This window comes from Balaenoptera acutorostrata, chromosome 3 (genome assembly GCF_949987535.1).
Source record: "Balaenoptera acutorostrata chromosome 3, mBalAcu1.1, whole genome shotgun sequence".
Classification (NCBI taxonomy): Eukaryota; Metazoa; Chordata; class Mammalia; order Artiodactyla; family Balaenopteridae; genus Balaenoptera; species Balaenoptera acutorostrata.
This window is the reverse complement of record NC_080066.1, coordinates 61191061-61209033: the sequence shown is the minus strand read 5'-3', so window position 1 is coordinate 61209033 and position 17973 is coordinate 61191061. Positions and strand designations below refer to the sequence as shown.

Sequence of the window (17973 nt, the reverse complement as noted above, 5' to 3'; positions counted from 1 at the left end):
TGTGTATTCAGATGCTACCTATCTTTCAAGCAGGTACACTTTCCATTTCCTTGAGGAAACTCCCCCTAGCATCTTAGGTGGAAATGAGCACTTGTGACAGTACCCATCTGTCACTTACTCAGCTTTGTAGAACTATGTATCTTTTAATGCTGTATCTTCCTCCTCCTTATTGAGAATAAATACGTTGAATATTCCCACTATATATATACCCCATCCCTGATATATATATAACTCTTATTATCCCCTCATACTCTAGTTTATACAGAGTAGGGGCTCTGGAAATAAATATTTAATTGATTGCTAAAAGTGAATCAAGGTGAGATTCAAGTTAGGAAAAAGTGGTTAACTACCATTCCAGGTAAAGTTAGGATTTCTTTGGGTAGTAATTTTCTAGTTAGGTGTGCATGAATGGGAGAATGTATTCAGTTTTTTCCACTTGAAGCCTCAGATAAATATATGTCTTGATATAACTGGCATCTTCCTAAGCCTCAATTTTTTTTTTTGTAAAATGAGGACAATATATATATTGAGTTTGTAAGACTGTATGAGACAATGAATGCGTAGCTCCTTGGCACAGCTCTTGGAACATATTCAATCCTGCAGAATTGTTACTTTCCCCACCTTTCATATGAGGTCACAATTACTTGCAACTACAATGTGGTTATTTCCCCATTTCAATATGCCTTAATGTTTTGGCTGATAGCAATGAGCACACGTAGGTTGAAACAATACATAATTTAATGTTTAATTCTAATTTAGTTATTTCTTCATTCCCAAGCATAACCTATGCTAGATTGCTTTTTTCTCATTAGGCATGTTGTAATTTGCATTTTTCAGGTTTTTTATGAAACAGTTTTTATTTTTTCACCTGTCATTGCTGTATGGATTGGTGTACATTGTGACTAATTCTTTCATAGGTCACTGGACTAATTATTTGAGACTAGAACCCTTTGGGTGAATGGTTAATATTTAAGTTAGTATTTTTCTCTTTTTCCTCTGAAAAGGGAAATTGACAAATTTAAGTCATTGTTAATGGATTGCTGTAGTGATGTCTGCTTAGTTTGGTGACCTGTTGATGGCTGTCACCTACAGTTACAGGCAAGGTGGAGCTTAGTTGGACAATGGCAGAAGAGTGTTATGTCAGATTTTTGCAGACTTTTGGTATTTAGTCAGTATAAATAACAAAAGCAGAACAAAACAGATCTTTGAGTATCTGGTCAAGTCATTTCCACTGCCTTTTAAAATTATTTCTAGAGTTAAATGACTATTCTTTACCTGTATTTAATTTTGCATTATATACCTCTTGAGGTATACATAGATATTGAGGCACCTCAACCACATTGTAGAAACTTAGTATGGTTTTAAATTTAATTATCATGATTTTAACATTTCTGAAAAATAGCACCATTCTGTACCAAGTCCCTAAACTCAGAAGTGTTTTTATGAATCTGTTTTATATCCTGTGAGGAAATATGTATTTTTCAGTCTTTTTTGATAGATTCATAGTATTTTAAAGATGCAATCTCAGAAATCTAAGTGTTAAAATTAGTGTAGTAATGTTCCTAGTACTGGGAGAGGAAAAACACAGCCAAAGTTTTATTTTGTTATAAAAATTAGCAGCAAAATAAGTAACAGTGATAAAACTCTTTTCTCTTTAGGGCCAAGGAATACGAGAGTTTATTGGAAACAAAAAATTCTGGCTCAGACTCACCCTATAAAGCGAAGTGAGTATTTTATCCTGTATTTTAGTTCTTTGTCTCTTCAGTCTTTGCCTGTAACAAAAGTTTATCTGAACCATCATTGTATGCCTGTGGTCATGGACTTTGTATCTGATGCCTAGAATTTTATTCTAACACAATGGTATCCAACTGGGGATGGTTTTGCGAGAGGACATTTGTCTGTGCCTGGGGATATGTGATAATATTTTGGTTATCACAGCTTGGAAAAATGGTGCAGCTGCCATCAAGCGTGCAGAGGCCAGGGGATACTGTTAAACATTCTTCAGTGCACAAGATAGGCCTCCACAGCAAAGTATTACCGCATCCAAAACATCAATAGTGCTGAGGTAAAGAAACCCTGTTCTAACAAAACAAGTTCTGGCAAGGCTGTACTGGTTCTTACTCTGTGGAGATCTCATTCAAGATTGTTGCAAGGGCCACTTGACAGGTAAGGATTTAGACTCCGCCATTGGGTGTCAGTGTAATTACTGAGTATAATAGCTAAGTAAACAAAAACATCGTCATTTTGCTTCTCTCAAATAGACTGCCAGTAGAGGTGCAGTGAGAGAAAGGTACTTACATAATACTGCTGATGGGGGTACAGACTGGTGTAGTCTTATTGAAAGGCAATGTGAATCCGGAGCTTAGGATGTCCACTTTTTTGTTTACGGTTAAGATATCTTTTATTCATTATGTATATAATTAAGTTCTAGCACTTGAAGTTGTACTTTATTTTTTTAATTTATAGTTGATTTACAATGTTGTGTTAGTTTCTGGTGTACAACAAAATGATCCAGTTATACATATATATTTTTTTCCAATTCTATTCCATTATAGTTTATTACAAGATATTGCATATAATTCCCTGTGCTATACAGTAGGACCTTGTTGTTTATCTACTTTATATATAGTAGTTTGTATCTGCTAGTCCCAAACTCCTAATTTATCCACCAAATTGTTTTGTATTGGCATGTGAATAATAATACAAATTAATGGAATAGATTTTTTAAAACAGTCTAGAAATAGATCCAAAATTTGAGGAAATTTAATATATGATGTGGTATAGTGTTTGCAAAGATGGCCAGAAGTTGTTGAGCCATTCCTGGAGGCATGTCCCTTTGCAATATAACTTTGCCACCTCTCCATCAAGGAGTGGACTCTATTTTCCTTACTCTTGAATTTGTTCTGGCCTTTTGACTTGTTCTGATCCACAGTCTACTGCCGAAGCAATATGTGACTCCTGAGCCTTGGCTCCAGAAGTCTTGAGGCTTCTGCTCACAACTTTGCTTTCTTGCTCCCCTGTGACTGCCATATAAGGAAGCTTGGGTCAGCCTCCTTGAGGATGACAGATCACTTGGTCATGGTGTATAATCCTTTTAATATGCTGTTTAATTTGTTTTGCTTGTTTTATTGAGGGTTTTTGCATCAGTGTTCATAGAGGATATCAGGCCTTATCAAGCCTCTGCTTGTGTCACATTTGTTTATGTCCCATTGGCCAAGGCAAGTCATTTTGCCAAGTCCGTAGTCACTGTCTGAGGTGACTATGTAAGTCATGGCTGGCAAGATATACTTCAAGGGGGACCTTTAATGTAACAATCTACTATACAACTTTCTCTGGATTCTCCTCTTACATGACTAGATGCTCTTTTTCAGTATCTTTTGCCTGGTTGTTTCTTGTCTCTTTGACCGTTGACATTAACATGCCTTTGTCCTGAGAGTTCAAATAGAGAATTACTCCCTTGGTAATCTCATTTAGTTTCATGACTTTAAACATCTAGTATCTGGATGGACTTTAAATTTATGTCTCCAATCCAGACCTGTCCCCAGAACTCCAGAATACTATATCCAACTTCCTATTTAGCATTTCCACTTGGATGTCTCTCTGTTCACTTGGATGCCTCAAGTGAATATGTGCAAAATTAAACTCCTGAAATTTGCTCCCATACCTTGCCCCTCATATTTTTGCTCATCCTTAATTTAAGGATGGCAAGCCCATCCTTAAATTAAGTCATCTAAAATCTTTAGAGTCATCCTTTTTCTCACACTCTACTTGCAGTCCATCAAAAAAATTCTCTTGGCTCTATCTGTAAAATATATTCAGAATCTGACCACTATTCATTACCTCCATAGTAACTAGTCTAGTCTAACCTACCATTGTCTCTCATCTGGATTATTGTAGCAGCTTCCTAATTAGTTCTACACTGTTCTGCCCTTGCTTACTACAGTCTCTTCACCACAGGGCAACCAGGATATTCTTTTAAATTATAAGTCTAGAAAAATGGCAGTAGCAATAGAGCATAATTTTTCAATATCTTCAAATTTTAACATAGAAACCAGATAACTAATAAAGAAAACCAAAAACCCATGGAAGCATTTACAAAAAAAATCTACATTGCCAGATATCTACATGAAATCTGAAATACAAGTGGATGGGAACAAATAGCCACAAGACCTGCATGGTAATGACATCAGTGTGAAAGAAAGCAAAGAGAAGCAACTGGGATAACAGATGTAAGGAAAGGATAACCCCAAAATAACTAACGGTTTTCACTGGAAGGTTCAGGGAACCAATTTGAGAGAAGCACCTGAACCTCATTCTTAAGTAGGTTCCTCAGGAAGGGCTGATGTGAACAATGTTGCCTTAGTTCTTACTCTTTCTTATCAATAATTTTATGGCCTCAAAAATCAGTTTTGCCAGTTACAAAATCCTTGACCCACATTTTCTTTTCTTGAGGATCTTAAATACTAAGAGAGAATGAACCTTGGACAATCAAAATTATTAGACATCAACATAAAGACTAGGGATGAATATTAAAGTTATAGTTTCTTGTAGAACTAAGAATAACTGATGGCCAGAAGAAAAAGAATATTACATAATAACTGTATCTCAGATGTTTTTTTTTTTTTTTTTTTAAGGATTTTCTTTTTAATTAATTAATTTATTTATTTTTGTCTGTATTGGGTCTTCGGTTCGTGCGAGGGCTTTCTCCAGTTGCGGCAAGCGGGGGCCACTCTTCATCGCGGTGCGGGGACCGCTCTTCATCGCGGTGCGCGGGCCTTTCTCCATCGCGGCCCCTCCCGTTGCGGGGCACAGGCTCCAGACGCGCAGGCTCAGCAATTGTGGCTCACGGGCCCAGCCGCTCCGCGGCATGTGGGATCTTCCCAGACCAGGGCCCGAACCCGTGTCCCCTGCATTAGCAGGCAGACTCCCAACCACTGCGCCACCAGGGAAGCCCCTCAGATGTTTTTATAGTGTAACTATAAGAAAAATATTGGGGAGAATGGGGAAAACATAATTCTAAAAAATTCACCATTCTCCAATTATATTGGTGATGGTATTATTGATAATGTTATTCTGAGTCTGTGTGCATAATGGTAAGGATAAAGTAAAGAAGATTATGGAGACTAGCATTCTTTCATCCCCTGTATTACTGAGAAACTGAATTCTCAGTCTGGATGAAAGGAGATAGATGTAATACATTAGAGATCAGGTAATACCCCTGTAGGACTGAATTTGAAATATATGAATTTATGAGATATTTTATCTTTTAAAAAGTGTTCTGCGTATTTGTGTGTATACGTATTTGTGTATATACGTATATAGATACACATGTATTATGTATGTGTGTGTACACACATTTACTTATTTCCTAGCTCTGTCGATTGAAGAGGCCTAGAAACAATGACCAATGCAGTAGCAGTGAGCATATCTCACTAAAGGGAGCAAGAACTTCTTGGAAAAATGTCTAATGCTAGATCTGAATGCTCTGTCATACTAGATGGCAAGGGAGCTCTCCAAGACTGCTAGTGTTTTATCAAAAGACTCAGGAGCTGACTTGAAAAGTTTACTACTAGACAAAAATAGGACAATTTAAGCATCAAAAAGGGTAATTATTGTAACCGATTGAAATTGGTAACCAACTAGCAGATGAAAAGAAATGTGTCCTTATAAAATTATTCTAGCCAATAAATGAAAATGACTCTTCCTCCAGTTTCCCCTCCCTTTCCAGAACAATTCAGTCCTAAAGCCACTAGATGAGAGAGCACCAAGCAACCATCTGCACTGGCTGGATGGCTGGAGGCAGCAGTGGCACAACGGTGGGTGTCAGAGCCTGAGTAGGCTAAGGAGGGGTGCCAGGTGTGGAGGAGCAGAGCCCAAGCAGAGCGCAGGGAGCTTCCATGTCGGGTAGGACACCATGGCCTGGTGTGGGGAATCAGAGCCGAATGAGGAGGGTAATCCATGGAATGTCATCCTGGCACAATCTGTCAGGGGAGTCTTGCAAAGGGTGTGAAACCCGAGCAAGCTGAGAAGGGCAGAAGAGCCCAGAGTAGGGAGTCGGAGGCCAAGCAGGAAGATAATAGTATGCATAAAGAAAGATGCATGATATGTTAGGTGGATTGTTCCCATAAGTAAATATATTAAGGATGAGAGAACAGACTTAAAAATAGACCCAGGGAGAACAGAAAATCCTATGGTGGTGAATTGGAATTGTAGATATCAGTTTTAACTCCTATTTTCCATTATATATATAAGTAGAAATAAATGTAGATGTAAAGTGTAGGGATACACACACACACACACACACACACACACAAACACGTGTGACCCTTGAACAATGAGGGTGGGGCTGGGGCGCCGACCCCCCGAGCAGTCAGAAATCTGCCTGTAACTTTTACGGTCGGCCCTTCCCCTCCGAAGTTCTGCATTCACGGATTCAACCAACCCTGAATCCTGTGGGACATACATAGTGAAAAAAATCTGCGTATAAATGGACCTGCACAGTTCAAAGCCCTGTTGCTCAAGCGTCAACTCTGTGTTTATATAATTATATATATAGTTATATGTATTTTTTATATTTATTTATATAATAATATACACACATTTTCTAGATCTTTCCACTAAGAATGAGGGCCTGGGAGCAGCAACACCCTGATAGCATTGAGCACATCTAGTATACCCATGTAAGTATGAAGGTGAGGTAGTTCCCTGAAAGGGATAGATGGGTTCTTTTTCCACAGGAAAGGATGCTGGCTGGCAACAATGAAAGATGACCAATGTAGGAGGCAATATATGCGCACTGTTTTCATCTTATATGGGGATTTCTTAAGCTGTTACATTTAGAAATACAGACTTAAGCATATTATTTAAAAATGGAAGGGGAGGGCTTCCCTGGTGGCGCAGTGGTTGAGAATCTGCCTGCTAATGCAGGGGACACGGGTTCGAGCCCTGGTCTGGGAAGATCCCACATGCCACGGAGCAGCTGGGCCCGTGAGCCACAATTGCTGAGCCTGCGCGTCTGGAGCCTGTGCCCCGCGACGGGAGGGGCCGCGATAGAGAAAGGCCCGCGCACCGCGATGAAGAGCGGTCCCCGCACCGCGATGAAGAGTGGCCCCCGCTTGCCGCAACTGGAGAAAGCCCTCGCACGAACCGAAGACCCAACACAGCCAAAAATAAATAAATAAATAAATAAGAAAATCCTTTAAAAAAAAAAAAAAAAAAAAAAAAAATGGAAGGGGAACCAGTAGCCTTAAATTTAGACTATGTACCTTTCAAATAGAGGAGGTGAAAGAAAAAAAGAAGTTAATATATTTATGTCTTCCTGTCCATCACACCGAAGAACAATGTTAGTTCCTAACGTGGACCCAGTCTCCTTTCTTACACTTTTATAAATCTTCCCAATGATCCTAATGAACCTCCCAAAATTGACTGTGATAAAAGTTAGGGATCCTTACAGAGAAGCCCTTACATTTCACATTTGCCAGTGACAGGTTTGAACTTAGAGTTGTTAGAATTTGTTCAAGTTTTGAGAAGAAAATATCTGACCTTAAAAAATTCTCCATAAAGCCATTTACCTGACAGATACTTCTCATGTTCTTGGCTAGGAGTTATGAATCCTTCACTTTTTCTTTTCATGCTAGAAAAAATTAACATGCCAGAAGTAACTCAAATAGCAATTTCTGTATTAATAAAAATTGCACCCTCTAAACAGCTCCTATTCTTGCCCTGTAGGGAAAATACAGCTTTCAGGGCTTGAGTCCTGTGACATTCTATCATTATTTATAATATGAATCAAAATCTAATGTTTTTCTTGAGAGGGGCTGTATTATTTGTGGTACTTCTGTGGAGGCAGGGAATAAAACAGAGGTTTAGCTCATGTTACCTAAGCATCCCCTTGATTTGGCATTCTTCCCTGAAAGATAGGTTCATATGAATCCCAGATTTGATTTACCTCAGGGTGAAATACAAGCTTCTTGTATTCTGTGAATTAAAATGGCCCTGTGCCTCCCTAAATACCCCTGGTTTTCAGTGGAATGTGAGCATTCTTGGTAAGTATAGTGCTAGATTCATATGCATCCATTGCTATGGCTGGATATTCAGTTACATGGTGTGCAGGCTTTATTCAGCCAAAAGCTGAAGTGGCTACTTATCTGTCACACAGTGAAGTTCGCTGCCAATATTCATCCACATGATAAGGTCAGTAACTTTAATCGGATGGGACTCTAGCCCATATTCGATTAGGAAGAAAAGAAGTATGTTGCTCTTATTCTATTTTTGTATTTTTTATATTCCCTTTTTCCTTTTGTTAGGTTGAGACTTTCTGTCAATGAATAGTAATAAGAGTTGGTCATTTATTGAATGTCTACTTTAGTGAATGGTGTTAGGTACATTACGTTAATTATCTCTAATCTTCAGAAGCTCTGAAAGAAAAAAAATATATATATATATATACATATATATATAAAATCTTCACTTTTAAGTTGAAGAAACTGAGATTGAAAGTAGTTAAATAACCTCCCCAGGGTTTACATATGTGGTATGTTCTGGAGCCAGAATTTAAGCATAGGTATTTCTGATTTTAGAGTTTGTATTTATTCCTTGACTTATCAAAGTAAACTTCATATGGATAGCTTAGGTTTAAACTGGAGTTCACCAGGGCCTTTTTGAGCTGCAATTACTGTTGTATTCTTTGAGGAATTCAATTTTTTTACATAAATACATTTCTAGATGAAATTATATTCAAGGATATTATTCATTTGTGAATGAAATTTCCTCATTTGAATTGACTAATATGGTGTGGAGACAAAGCATGAAATTTGAAGATTAAAGGCCTAGGTTTCTAGTCCCAATAATACATTTACCAGTCGTGAGGCCTTGGGAAAGTCACCTAATTTGCCTGAGCCTTGACGTCTTCATTTTTCAAATAGAGATGGACAGTGTTTTTCAGAGGACTAAAAATGATCATGTACATGAAAGTATTTTGTAACGTGAGGTTATGGATATTATTAATATTAATGTAAAGAAGAAATTTCTTCTTAGACCATTCATCATTAAATATCTATTGAGTGTACTTATCTAGAGGTGCTACGGATAAGATGGTGAATGGGTTGACAAGAACCCTGTCTCGGGATTTCCATAGTGGCACAGTGGTTAAGAATCTGCCTGCCAATGCAGGGGACACAGGTTCGATCCCTGGTCCGGGAAGATCCCACATGCCACGGAGCAACTAAGCCTGTGCACCACAACTACTGAGCCTGTGCTCTAGAGCCCACGAGTCACAACTACTGAGCCCGCGTGCCACAACTGCTGAAGCCCGCGCGCCTAGAGCCCATGCTCCACAACAAGAGAAGCCACCCAATGAGAAACCCGCACACCACAATGAAGAGTATCCCCCGCTCGCTGCAACTAGAGAAAGCCCATGTGCAGCAACGAAGACCCAACACAGCCAAAAATAAATTAATTAATAATAAAAAAAAGAGAAGAACTCTGTCTCATGGAGTTAATACTGTGCTTCTGCACTGTCCAATATGATAGCTTCTAGCCACATATGGCTGTTTAAATTACTTAAATTAAATAAAACTTAAAATTTAGTTCCTCAGTCACACTAACTATATTTCAAGGTACATTTGGCTAGCAGCCACCAGGTTGGACAGTACAGATATGGAACATTCCCATCATTACCAAAAGTTCTGTTGTAAATCTCTGCATGGGAGAGACTTGTAATAAGTGATATGAAGGAATAGTCAAATCAGAGAAAGCAATGTTTGGCCTAAGAACTTAGGGATAAGTAGGACTTTTCTAGATAATGTGGAGGTGGGGGAAGCACTTCAGAAGGAATGAATGAATAGCATTTGCAAAGACACTGAAGCAGGAAGAGCGGGATTTAGATCCAGAAAGACCTCGTGCATACAGAGCCTGTGTGGCAAGACTAGCCCTACATGGGAGGAATCAGTCTTCCTTGATTGTAATAGGAGAAATAAGGGAGAGTATGGGTGAAGTGCTGATATCCTTGTAGATTTTGTGGCAGAAAGAAGATTTTCTTGTTCCAATAGCTTCCATTTTCTCTATAAAATGTAAGATCTTCTTATGTGAAAGCAAGGGGGAAAAAGGAACGGGTGGAGTTGTGAGGAGATTGAGCAATATATGAAGCAAGTCTTTGTAGGAGAGTGAGCAGGCTAGACAAACTTATATTAGTAAGGTTCTGAATCTATAGTCATACCAATCTTTTGCATGGTGTGACTGTTTCTCAGTATCAAAAATGGAAAAGGCGGGCAGATGTTCACTAATCCAGCTAAATAAGTTAATGTATGCAAGGCACTGAGAGGGATGCCTGGCCCACTAAACAAACATTAGTGATTGTTACCATGGCTGGGGGTTAGCTGTAGGAGTAACAGAACAACAGAAAGGGAATGTAGCACACGTTTACAAGAAAGTGATTATAATGATGGCCTATGGAATCAATCACAGATGAAAATGGAAGTAAGGCAACAGGGAGATGATGCATAGGGGGAAAGTGGAGAGATCTGGGAAAGCGTCTGGTGAGTATCTGCTGGTAGGATACTCAAGCAAGTAAGTTGAAAGGAGAGGAGAATTGATCAAAGAGTGAGGTATATGAAACAGAAGAAGTAAGGGCTTCAAAGAAATATTACATACATTCCCCTTACTAAAGAATCTTATGATCTAGGAAATATATGTTATTCTTGGTGAAAAGGAAATAATTGCTCTATTGTCTAAATGACATCAGCAGTGGCAGGAAATCCCCAAATTGCCTGTAAATTGGAAAATGGGGAGTTTGACATTCTGAGAGTTTACAGTGCTTATAACATGGTATCCAAGGCTACCTTGAAGATTTAAATCAAAATATGAAAATCTGCTCAGGCTCTTATACTCATTTTCTCTGCCATCATACTCTCACCTTTCCCCATCTCCAATTCTGTTCTAGTTTAAGGGTCACACGGAAACTGACGGCAGCAATTGCTCCAGCTAATCCTGCGGATGGACAGTACTGTCCTCTAGATCTATTTTGTGTCACAAGGACTAGATTGGTGTTTGTGAACATAGGATAATACCAGCCTTAGGAGTGGTTTGTTTTTCTTCCCCTTAGGTGCTCTATGAAGCAGTTTCTAATACAATAATGAAAGTAACTTTTGTTTAAAAATATTTAGGAAAATGAAATATTATAGTCTAATACATTCATGTCATTCTTCTCTTTCATTTTGTATCCAAGGCTTCAGCGATTAGCCAAAGATCTTCTAAAACAGCTACAAGTACAAGACAGTGGCTCATGGGCAAACAATAAGGTTTCTGCTTTAGATCGTACCCTTGGTGAGGTCGCTAGAATATTGGAAAAAGAGGTATGTAACTAATCTCTGGCCTCTGGCCTTAATCTTTATGTTTCTTTCTTATTATGATGGGCCCTGGGGCTATAAGGCAGACTCTCAGTATATGTGTTTCTTTGGTGTTTCCAAAAGCTGGTCAACCATTGGTGGATATTTTTTCTTTTTGTTCTTAAGGATATCGAAGTTGTTTTTAGTTGTTTTAGTTGAAGTCCTCTATGGCAAAAATATATTCTTTAGGTCATGGTTTTCTCAGTCATATTTCCTCCCACACAAACAACATGAAATTATTTTAAATGAAATCAGAGTAATAAAGATACATAGTTTTATGGCAGAAAATATAAAACTTTGAATTATAAAGCTTATAAATCACAGATTTTCACAAAACACCAACTTCCTTCCTGTTTCCAATGGAAGATTTGGTAGTTTTCTTTAATGACTTAGAGTTATTAAATGTTTCAGTGACAGTTTTAAAAGTCCTTAATGATTTTCAAAGTATTTATTATTCACTATAGAAAAATTTAAATGTACAAAGAAGAAACAAAACTCCCTGTAATACCCACTATTGACATTTTATTGTATTTTTTCTAATCCTTTTACTGTACATTTTTTACATTATTTTATCTAACTAATTTTATCATAAATATTTTCTCATATATTTTAAAATTCTTTTTAACTGAATGAACATATCACAATTTACACAATTTATATCACTTAGGTGGCTTCTAATTTTTCTATTTAAGGTAATGACTATCTTTGTTTATTAGCTGCATTTTTTTGTTTTCTGGGTTTAAAATGTATTATATAATATTTTATATATACAAAAGAATGTAGTGATAAAAATTACATAAATAAATGAACAATGCAATCTCACGACCAGCCTAAGAACTAGATTGATCCCAGTACGTTTATGGTTCCCACTGTGTTCCTTCCTTACCCTATCCCCCTGCCTCTGCTCCCTCTGAGAGAAATACTGTACAGAATTAAAGGGGTATCCTTTCTTTGTTTTTTAAAAATAGTGTTATTGCTTTATCACATAAATGTATATTTAAATAATATATGATTTCGTTTTGCTTGTGTTTAACCTTTATAAAATACCACACTGCAGACTTAACGTGATTTTTTTCAATCAAAATTATGGGTCTAAGTTTTATTTAAGCTTGTAAATGTAGCTGTTTTTCATTTATTTTCTCTGTTGTATAGTGAGTACTACATTGTGTTGGTAGTACATTTTTTTGTATTGTTCTCCTGACAGTAGATGTTCATTTTCAGGATTGGATATGTGTGTGTGTGTGTGTGTGTGTGTGTGTGTGTGTGTGTGTGTGTGTGTGTGTGGTGGGGGAGAGGTAGAGAGAGAAGGGGCAATTCTGCTCAAACAATTCTTGTATCAGAGCAAGTGAACAAGAATTTCTCTAAAGCAGGGAGCCTCAGACTTTAGTCTGCATCAGAATCACCTAGAGGACTTGTTAAAACACCTTGGATTTCTGATTCAGTAGGTCTGGAGTGGGTCCCAAGAATTTGCATTTCTAATATGTTCCCAAGTGACACTGCTGCTGCTGGTCCAGGGACTGTACTTTGAGAATCAGTGCTCTACTCTAGGGAATATGCCTCATGGGTGGAATTACCGGATTTTCAGTCATATGAATGACCAACTTTACAAGACAGTGCTCAGCTGCATTTTGGCATCAGAAAATACAATCCTCTATAGGAACTGAGAGCAGCATATTCACTGTGACATCATGGCAGAGCCACATAGAGTCAGGTCCTTTGTATAACATGTCCTTTTCAGAGTATGAGAGAGTTCAGAAAATGTTAGTTGTCCAACATGTACTAGATGGAGTGTTTGGAGGTTTTATATACCTTGGGAAAATCTCTAATTATTTTAAAATTAGCAGATACTGATTTTTTTTTTTATAAAGGGTACTTATACTTTGAATTAAAAGGCATTTGCTTGAAGATACCACCGTGTATACCGTATCTCATGAATACTGTTTTAGATAGAAGTAATCAAAATTTTTGAGGGAAAAGTAAAATGATCTGTATAAGAAAGATATTCAGTATGAAAATCTAAGTAAAGTTATTTCATTCACAAAGGGGCAATTTACTGGCATACCACTGGTCCCTTATAATTTGAGGGAGAAAAATGTCTGGCTCCCAGTCTAAATGATCTGTGTTAGGAACCTTGCTGCAAAGCTGTCCTCAGAGTATACACTGCAGGACCACCTAAGAGTCTAAACTTACCTACAATAAGATCCTTTTGCAACTTTTATAACTAAAATCCTTTTTACCTAGCCAAGACAGACTAACTTTATGTGAAATTCTGTTCATAGAGTTATACTGACATTTCAGTGTAATTCAGCTGATGGTATTTATGATTTCAGTCTAGGAATTATAAATAACCATTCCTTTTTGTTTGGAAAACTGCCTGGAGTAACAAAATCATTAACACCAAAGCCAAGTACCCAGTGAAGGATCTGAAGACAGCCTAGAAGTGACAGGGGGGGGAACTGGTGGAACTTGGGCAAGCACTCACTGAGGAATGGTGAGAGATTAATCTTGATGTCTTTGTCCTGTAATTTAGACCTCAACACACTGATGCTTTCTGTTACTGCTTTGAGACAGTTTCCTTAGATAATTTTTCTGAAGTTCTGAGAACTGTTTTTAGGGCTAACAGGTTAAATGTGTGATACACAAAAATGCTCTTGTCACGAAAGAGATTTGGAAACTGAGGAGACCTGGGTTTTGGAATACTTACTGTGTGTCTCACGTCCCTTCTGGCTTTTTGGGTTCTCTGATTCTGTTCAGAAATAAAATGTTTGTAAGCTTTGTTGCATGTATTATGCTTTTTAACAAACTGCAACTACTTCTCTAAGAAATATGGTGATCTAGGGGACTTGCACCAACTCTGCCATCAAAAACATCTAAAAATTCTGGAAAAAATTTTAAAGTAATTTTCTTAAAAACATCAAAGAGCTAAGGAGAAATAAAGATTTATCAGGCCAAAGAAAAAGCAAGAGTTTAGACAGTTGTGCTTATAACTGAATGCCCCAAGAGTATTTGCCAGGCTGGCAAATGTGAATTACGATTTTGCAGTCCTCATGGGGTAGGAAGACAAAAGTAAAAGCCTAAGGGCTACCTAAGGTATGAAGTCTAATAGGAGATTTTCCCTTCACAAAAACCACCATAGCCTGCTCCCCGACATAATGGTGAACCCTCTCACCTGACCTCAGAGACTGCAAAGAAAGTGTCTCGGTATAGTGTAGAAGTTATAACCATAATCCAGCCCTGGAGTAGATTTGCAGTCCAAGTTCACATCACCTGTATTATATCAAATGGTGAATTGAGTTTAAAATAGTCCCAGATTGGTTAGTAGCATCCCCTAGAAACCTGGCAGAAGGAAATGTGAGTCCTAATTGGAAGAAGACACCTTTATCCTAGGCCTCAGGTAATTTCTGTCAAGTAATTTTATAAGAACGAGTAGCCACAGTCAAAAAACAAGCACAGGGCTTCCCTGGTGGCGCAGTGGTTAAGAATCCACCTGCCAAAGCAGGGGACACGGGTTCGAGCCCTGGTCCGGGAAGATCCCACATGCCGCGGAGCAACTGAGCCCGTGCGCCACTACTACTGAGCCTGCGCTCTAGAGCCTGCAAGCCACAACTACTGAAGCCTGCACGCCTAGAGCCCATGCTCCGCAACAAGAGAAGCCACCACAATGAGAAGCCCGCGCACCGCAACGAAGAGTAGCCCCCGCTCACTGCAACTAGAGGAAACCCGCGCACAGCAACAAAGACACAATGCAGCCAAAAATAAATAAATAAATGATAAAATTAAAAAAAAAAAAAAAACAAGCACAAAAGTGGGTAAGTCATTATGAGTAAGAGCAAGCAGAAACTAGAACTGCAAGGCTTTGTAAATACCAGTCCCAGATCATAAAACTGTTTTTTTACATGTTAAGGAAACAAAAGACGAGCTTGAAAATATTTAGTTATAGACCTAACAGCAATGACAGAGGAGGTAACTCAGAATAGTCCTCTCACTGATGACAATGAATAAAGCTAGACAAAATACAAACTGGAACTGAATTGCTAATAAAGTAGTGAAGAATTACTGGTCCAAGATCTGGGAACATGGCAGGCATTTTGGGGCTGGGTACAATTGGTGATCCAAAAGAGGTAGATGAGAAGCTGAGTAGTACTTTTGATATTATTGCAGAACTGGTGGGGAAAAATTGTTGGAGTCTAGGACTGTAAGTGGTAGGACAGTGACCAAAAACCCACGTTTTGGGTTGGGACCTTAAAGGACTGAACTGTAAACAGGAAGTATGCCAGTCATTGCACAGACAGCAGCTAAACGGCAAATCATCTGGGTAGCTGGGAAAATCCCATCATTGGAAAAAGCAGTAAAGTGATCTTGAATTGCTAATACCCCCAAGTACCTAACAAAAGCAAATGGACAGTCTACTCTGGAGGAAGATAATAATCAACCTAAGTTTCAAATTACTTCAACAAAATAATTTTCAAATATACTGTCCGACAGACAAAGAAAATTAGGCGTATAAAAGGCAAGACAACATGGATAAAAATCAATAGAAACAGGCCAATAGGGGCTCTAGAACTATGCTTATTATGTTCAATGATATAAGTATTAATTATTTTTTAAAAGATACAGCAAATTTGAAAGAAAATAGAAGTTTTGGAACTGAATATTTTAGTAATTAAAAATCAAGAAAACTGTAGGTGAGATAACAGCAGAATAAACCATCTGGACAGGGAATTAGTATACTGTAAGATAGGTCATAAGAAAGAAGCAAGACTGAAACATGGAGAGAAGATGACATGGAAAACACAGAGAAGAGTGTAAGAGGCATATAATATATAGTGAAAATGCCTAATGTATGTAGTTATTCAGAAGGAGAGTAGAGGAGTAGAAACATTATTTGAAGTCATCATCCTTTAGAACTTTCTAAAACTTCTAAATCAACCCACAGATTCATGAAGCCAAATGAAGCTCAAGCCAGGTAAAGAAAAAGAAATACACACCTACAGACATCATAGTGAAATTGGAGAAAATCATATTACAAGCCGATCTCATTCATGAACTTGGATTCAGATTTCCTAAACAAAATTTTGGCAAACTGAATCATGCAATGTATTAAAAGAATAATATATAACAACAAAGTTAGATTTATTCAAGATATTCAAGTTCGGTTTAATGTTGGAAAATCAATCATAGCTTATATTAATAGAAGAAAAAAGAAAAAAAAATGATCATCTCGAAAGATGCAGTAAAACATTTGGTAAGTTCAGCAGCCAAACAATTCATGATGGTAAACCAGGAACAGAATGGAATTTCCTTAATCTGACGAATTGTATCTACAAAAAAACAAAAAACAAAAAAAACATAGCTAAGATCATAAGCTAATAAATAAGTTTAACAAGGCCACTAGATAAGGAGAGTATATAAAAATCAGTTGTATGTATGATATCATCAAAATATTAAGTATATAGGAATAAATCTATCATGTTAATGGATTAGATTATTCATATCTCTTACTTAAAGCTGCAGTAATTAAGAAAGTGTGCTGCTGGAGCAAAGATGGAGAAAAAGAAAAATGGAACATAATTAAAAACATAAATAGTCCTATTCAAATGTGTATGCTTGTTTATGTATATATGGAAAAAGGAGGCACTGTAAAGCATTAGGGGGAAGTATGGTCTATTTTGTGAATGATGCTATAATGATTAAATATCCTTATTTTTAAAAAATGAAACTTGACCTTACCTCACATCATAAGCAAAAAATTAATTCCAGATTGACCTAAATGTAAAAAGAAAAAAAAGCCTGTCAGAGATAAGAGAAGAATATCTTCTTGACTTTGGGGTTTTGCCTGGACAAGAAAAGTACAAAAAAAGACATTAACCATAAAGGGAAGTGTTGATAAATTTGCATTAAAGTAGGAACTTTCATTCATCAAAAGACACCAGAAAAAAGAGTAAAAAGACAAGAGAACAGAATGGGAGAAGATCTTTATATGTACAACCCATGAAGAAGGGTATCCAGAGTATATAAGGAATTCCTACAAATTAATGAGGAAAAAAAAAAAACCCCACCAACAACCCAGTAGGAAAATGATCAAGAGAATAGGCATTCCAAAAGGAGGAACTTACTCCCAACGCAGGGGACACAGGTTTGATCCCTAGTCGGGGAGCTAAGATCCCACATGCCGCACGGCGCGGCAGAAACAAAACAAAACAAAACCAAAAGGAGAAACTTAAATAGCCAATAAGTAGACGCAAAGATAGTCAATCTCTTTAGTAATCAGGAAAATCCAAATAAAAAACTCAGTGTGATACTGTGATCCACCTATCACAATGGCAAAAATTAAACACTGAAAATACCAAGTATCAGGAAAGATCTAGAGCAATGGGAATGCTCATACACTGTTTGTGATAATATAAGTTGGTACTACAAGTTTATTTTTTTTTATTAATTTTTATTGGAGTATAGTTGATTTACAATGTTGTGTTAGTTTCTGCTGTACAGCAAAGTGAATCAGTTATACATATGCATATATCCACTCTTTTTTAGATTCTTTTCCCATATAAGTTATTACATAGTATTGAGTAGAGTTTCCCTGTGC

The 17973-nt window shown here is 37.4% G+C and overlaps 1 protein-coding gene across 3 annotated transcripts in view; it reads left to right on the top strand.

Annotated features, from left to right (window-relative positions):
- SCAPER (S-phase cyclin A associated protein in the ER) overlaps window positions 1-17973 on the top strand; it is a 473879-nt gene that overhangs the window by 244400 nt on the left and 211506 nt on the right. For all 3 annotated transcript variants that reach the window (XM_057544059.1, XM_057544058.1, XM_057544060.1), the window contains exons 22-23: window positions 1659-1724; window positions 11225-11351. In XM_057544059.1, coding sequence (XP_057400042.1) covers window positions 1659-1724; window positions 11225-11351 — 193 coding nt within the window. The remainder of the gene's footprint in view (window positions 1-1658; window positions 1725-11224; window positions 11352-17973) is intronic.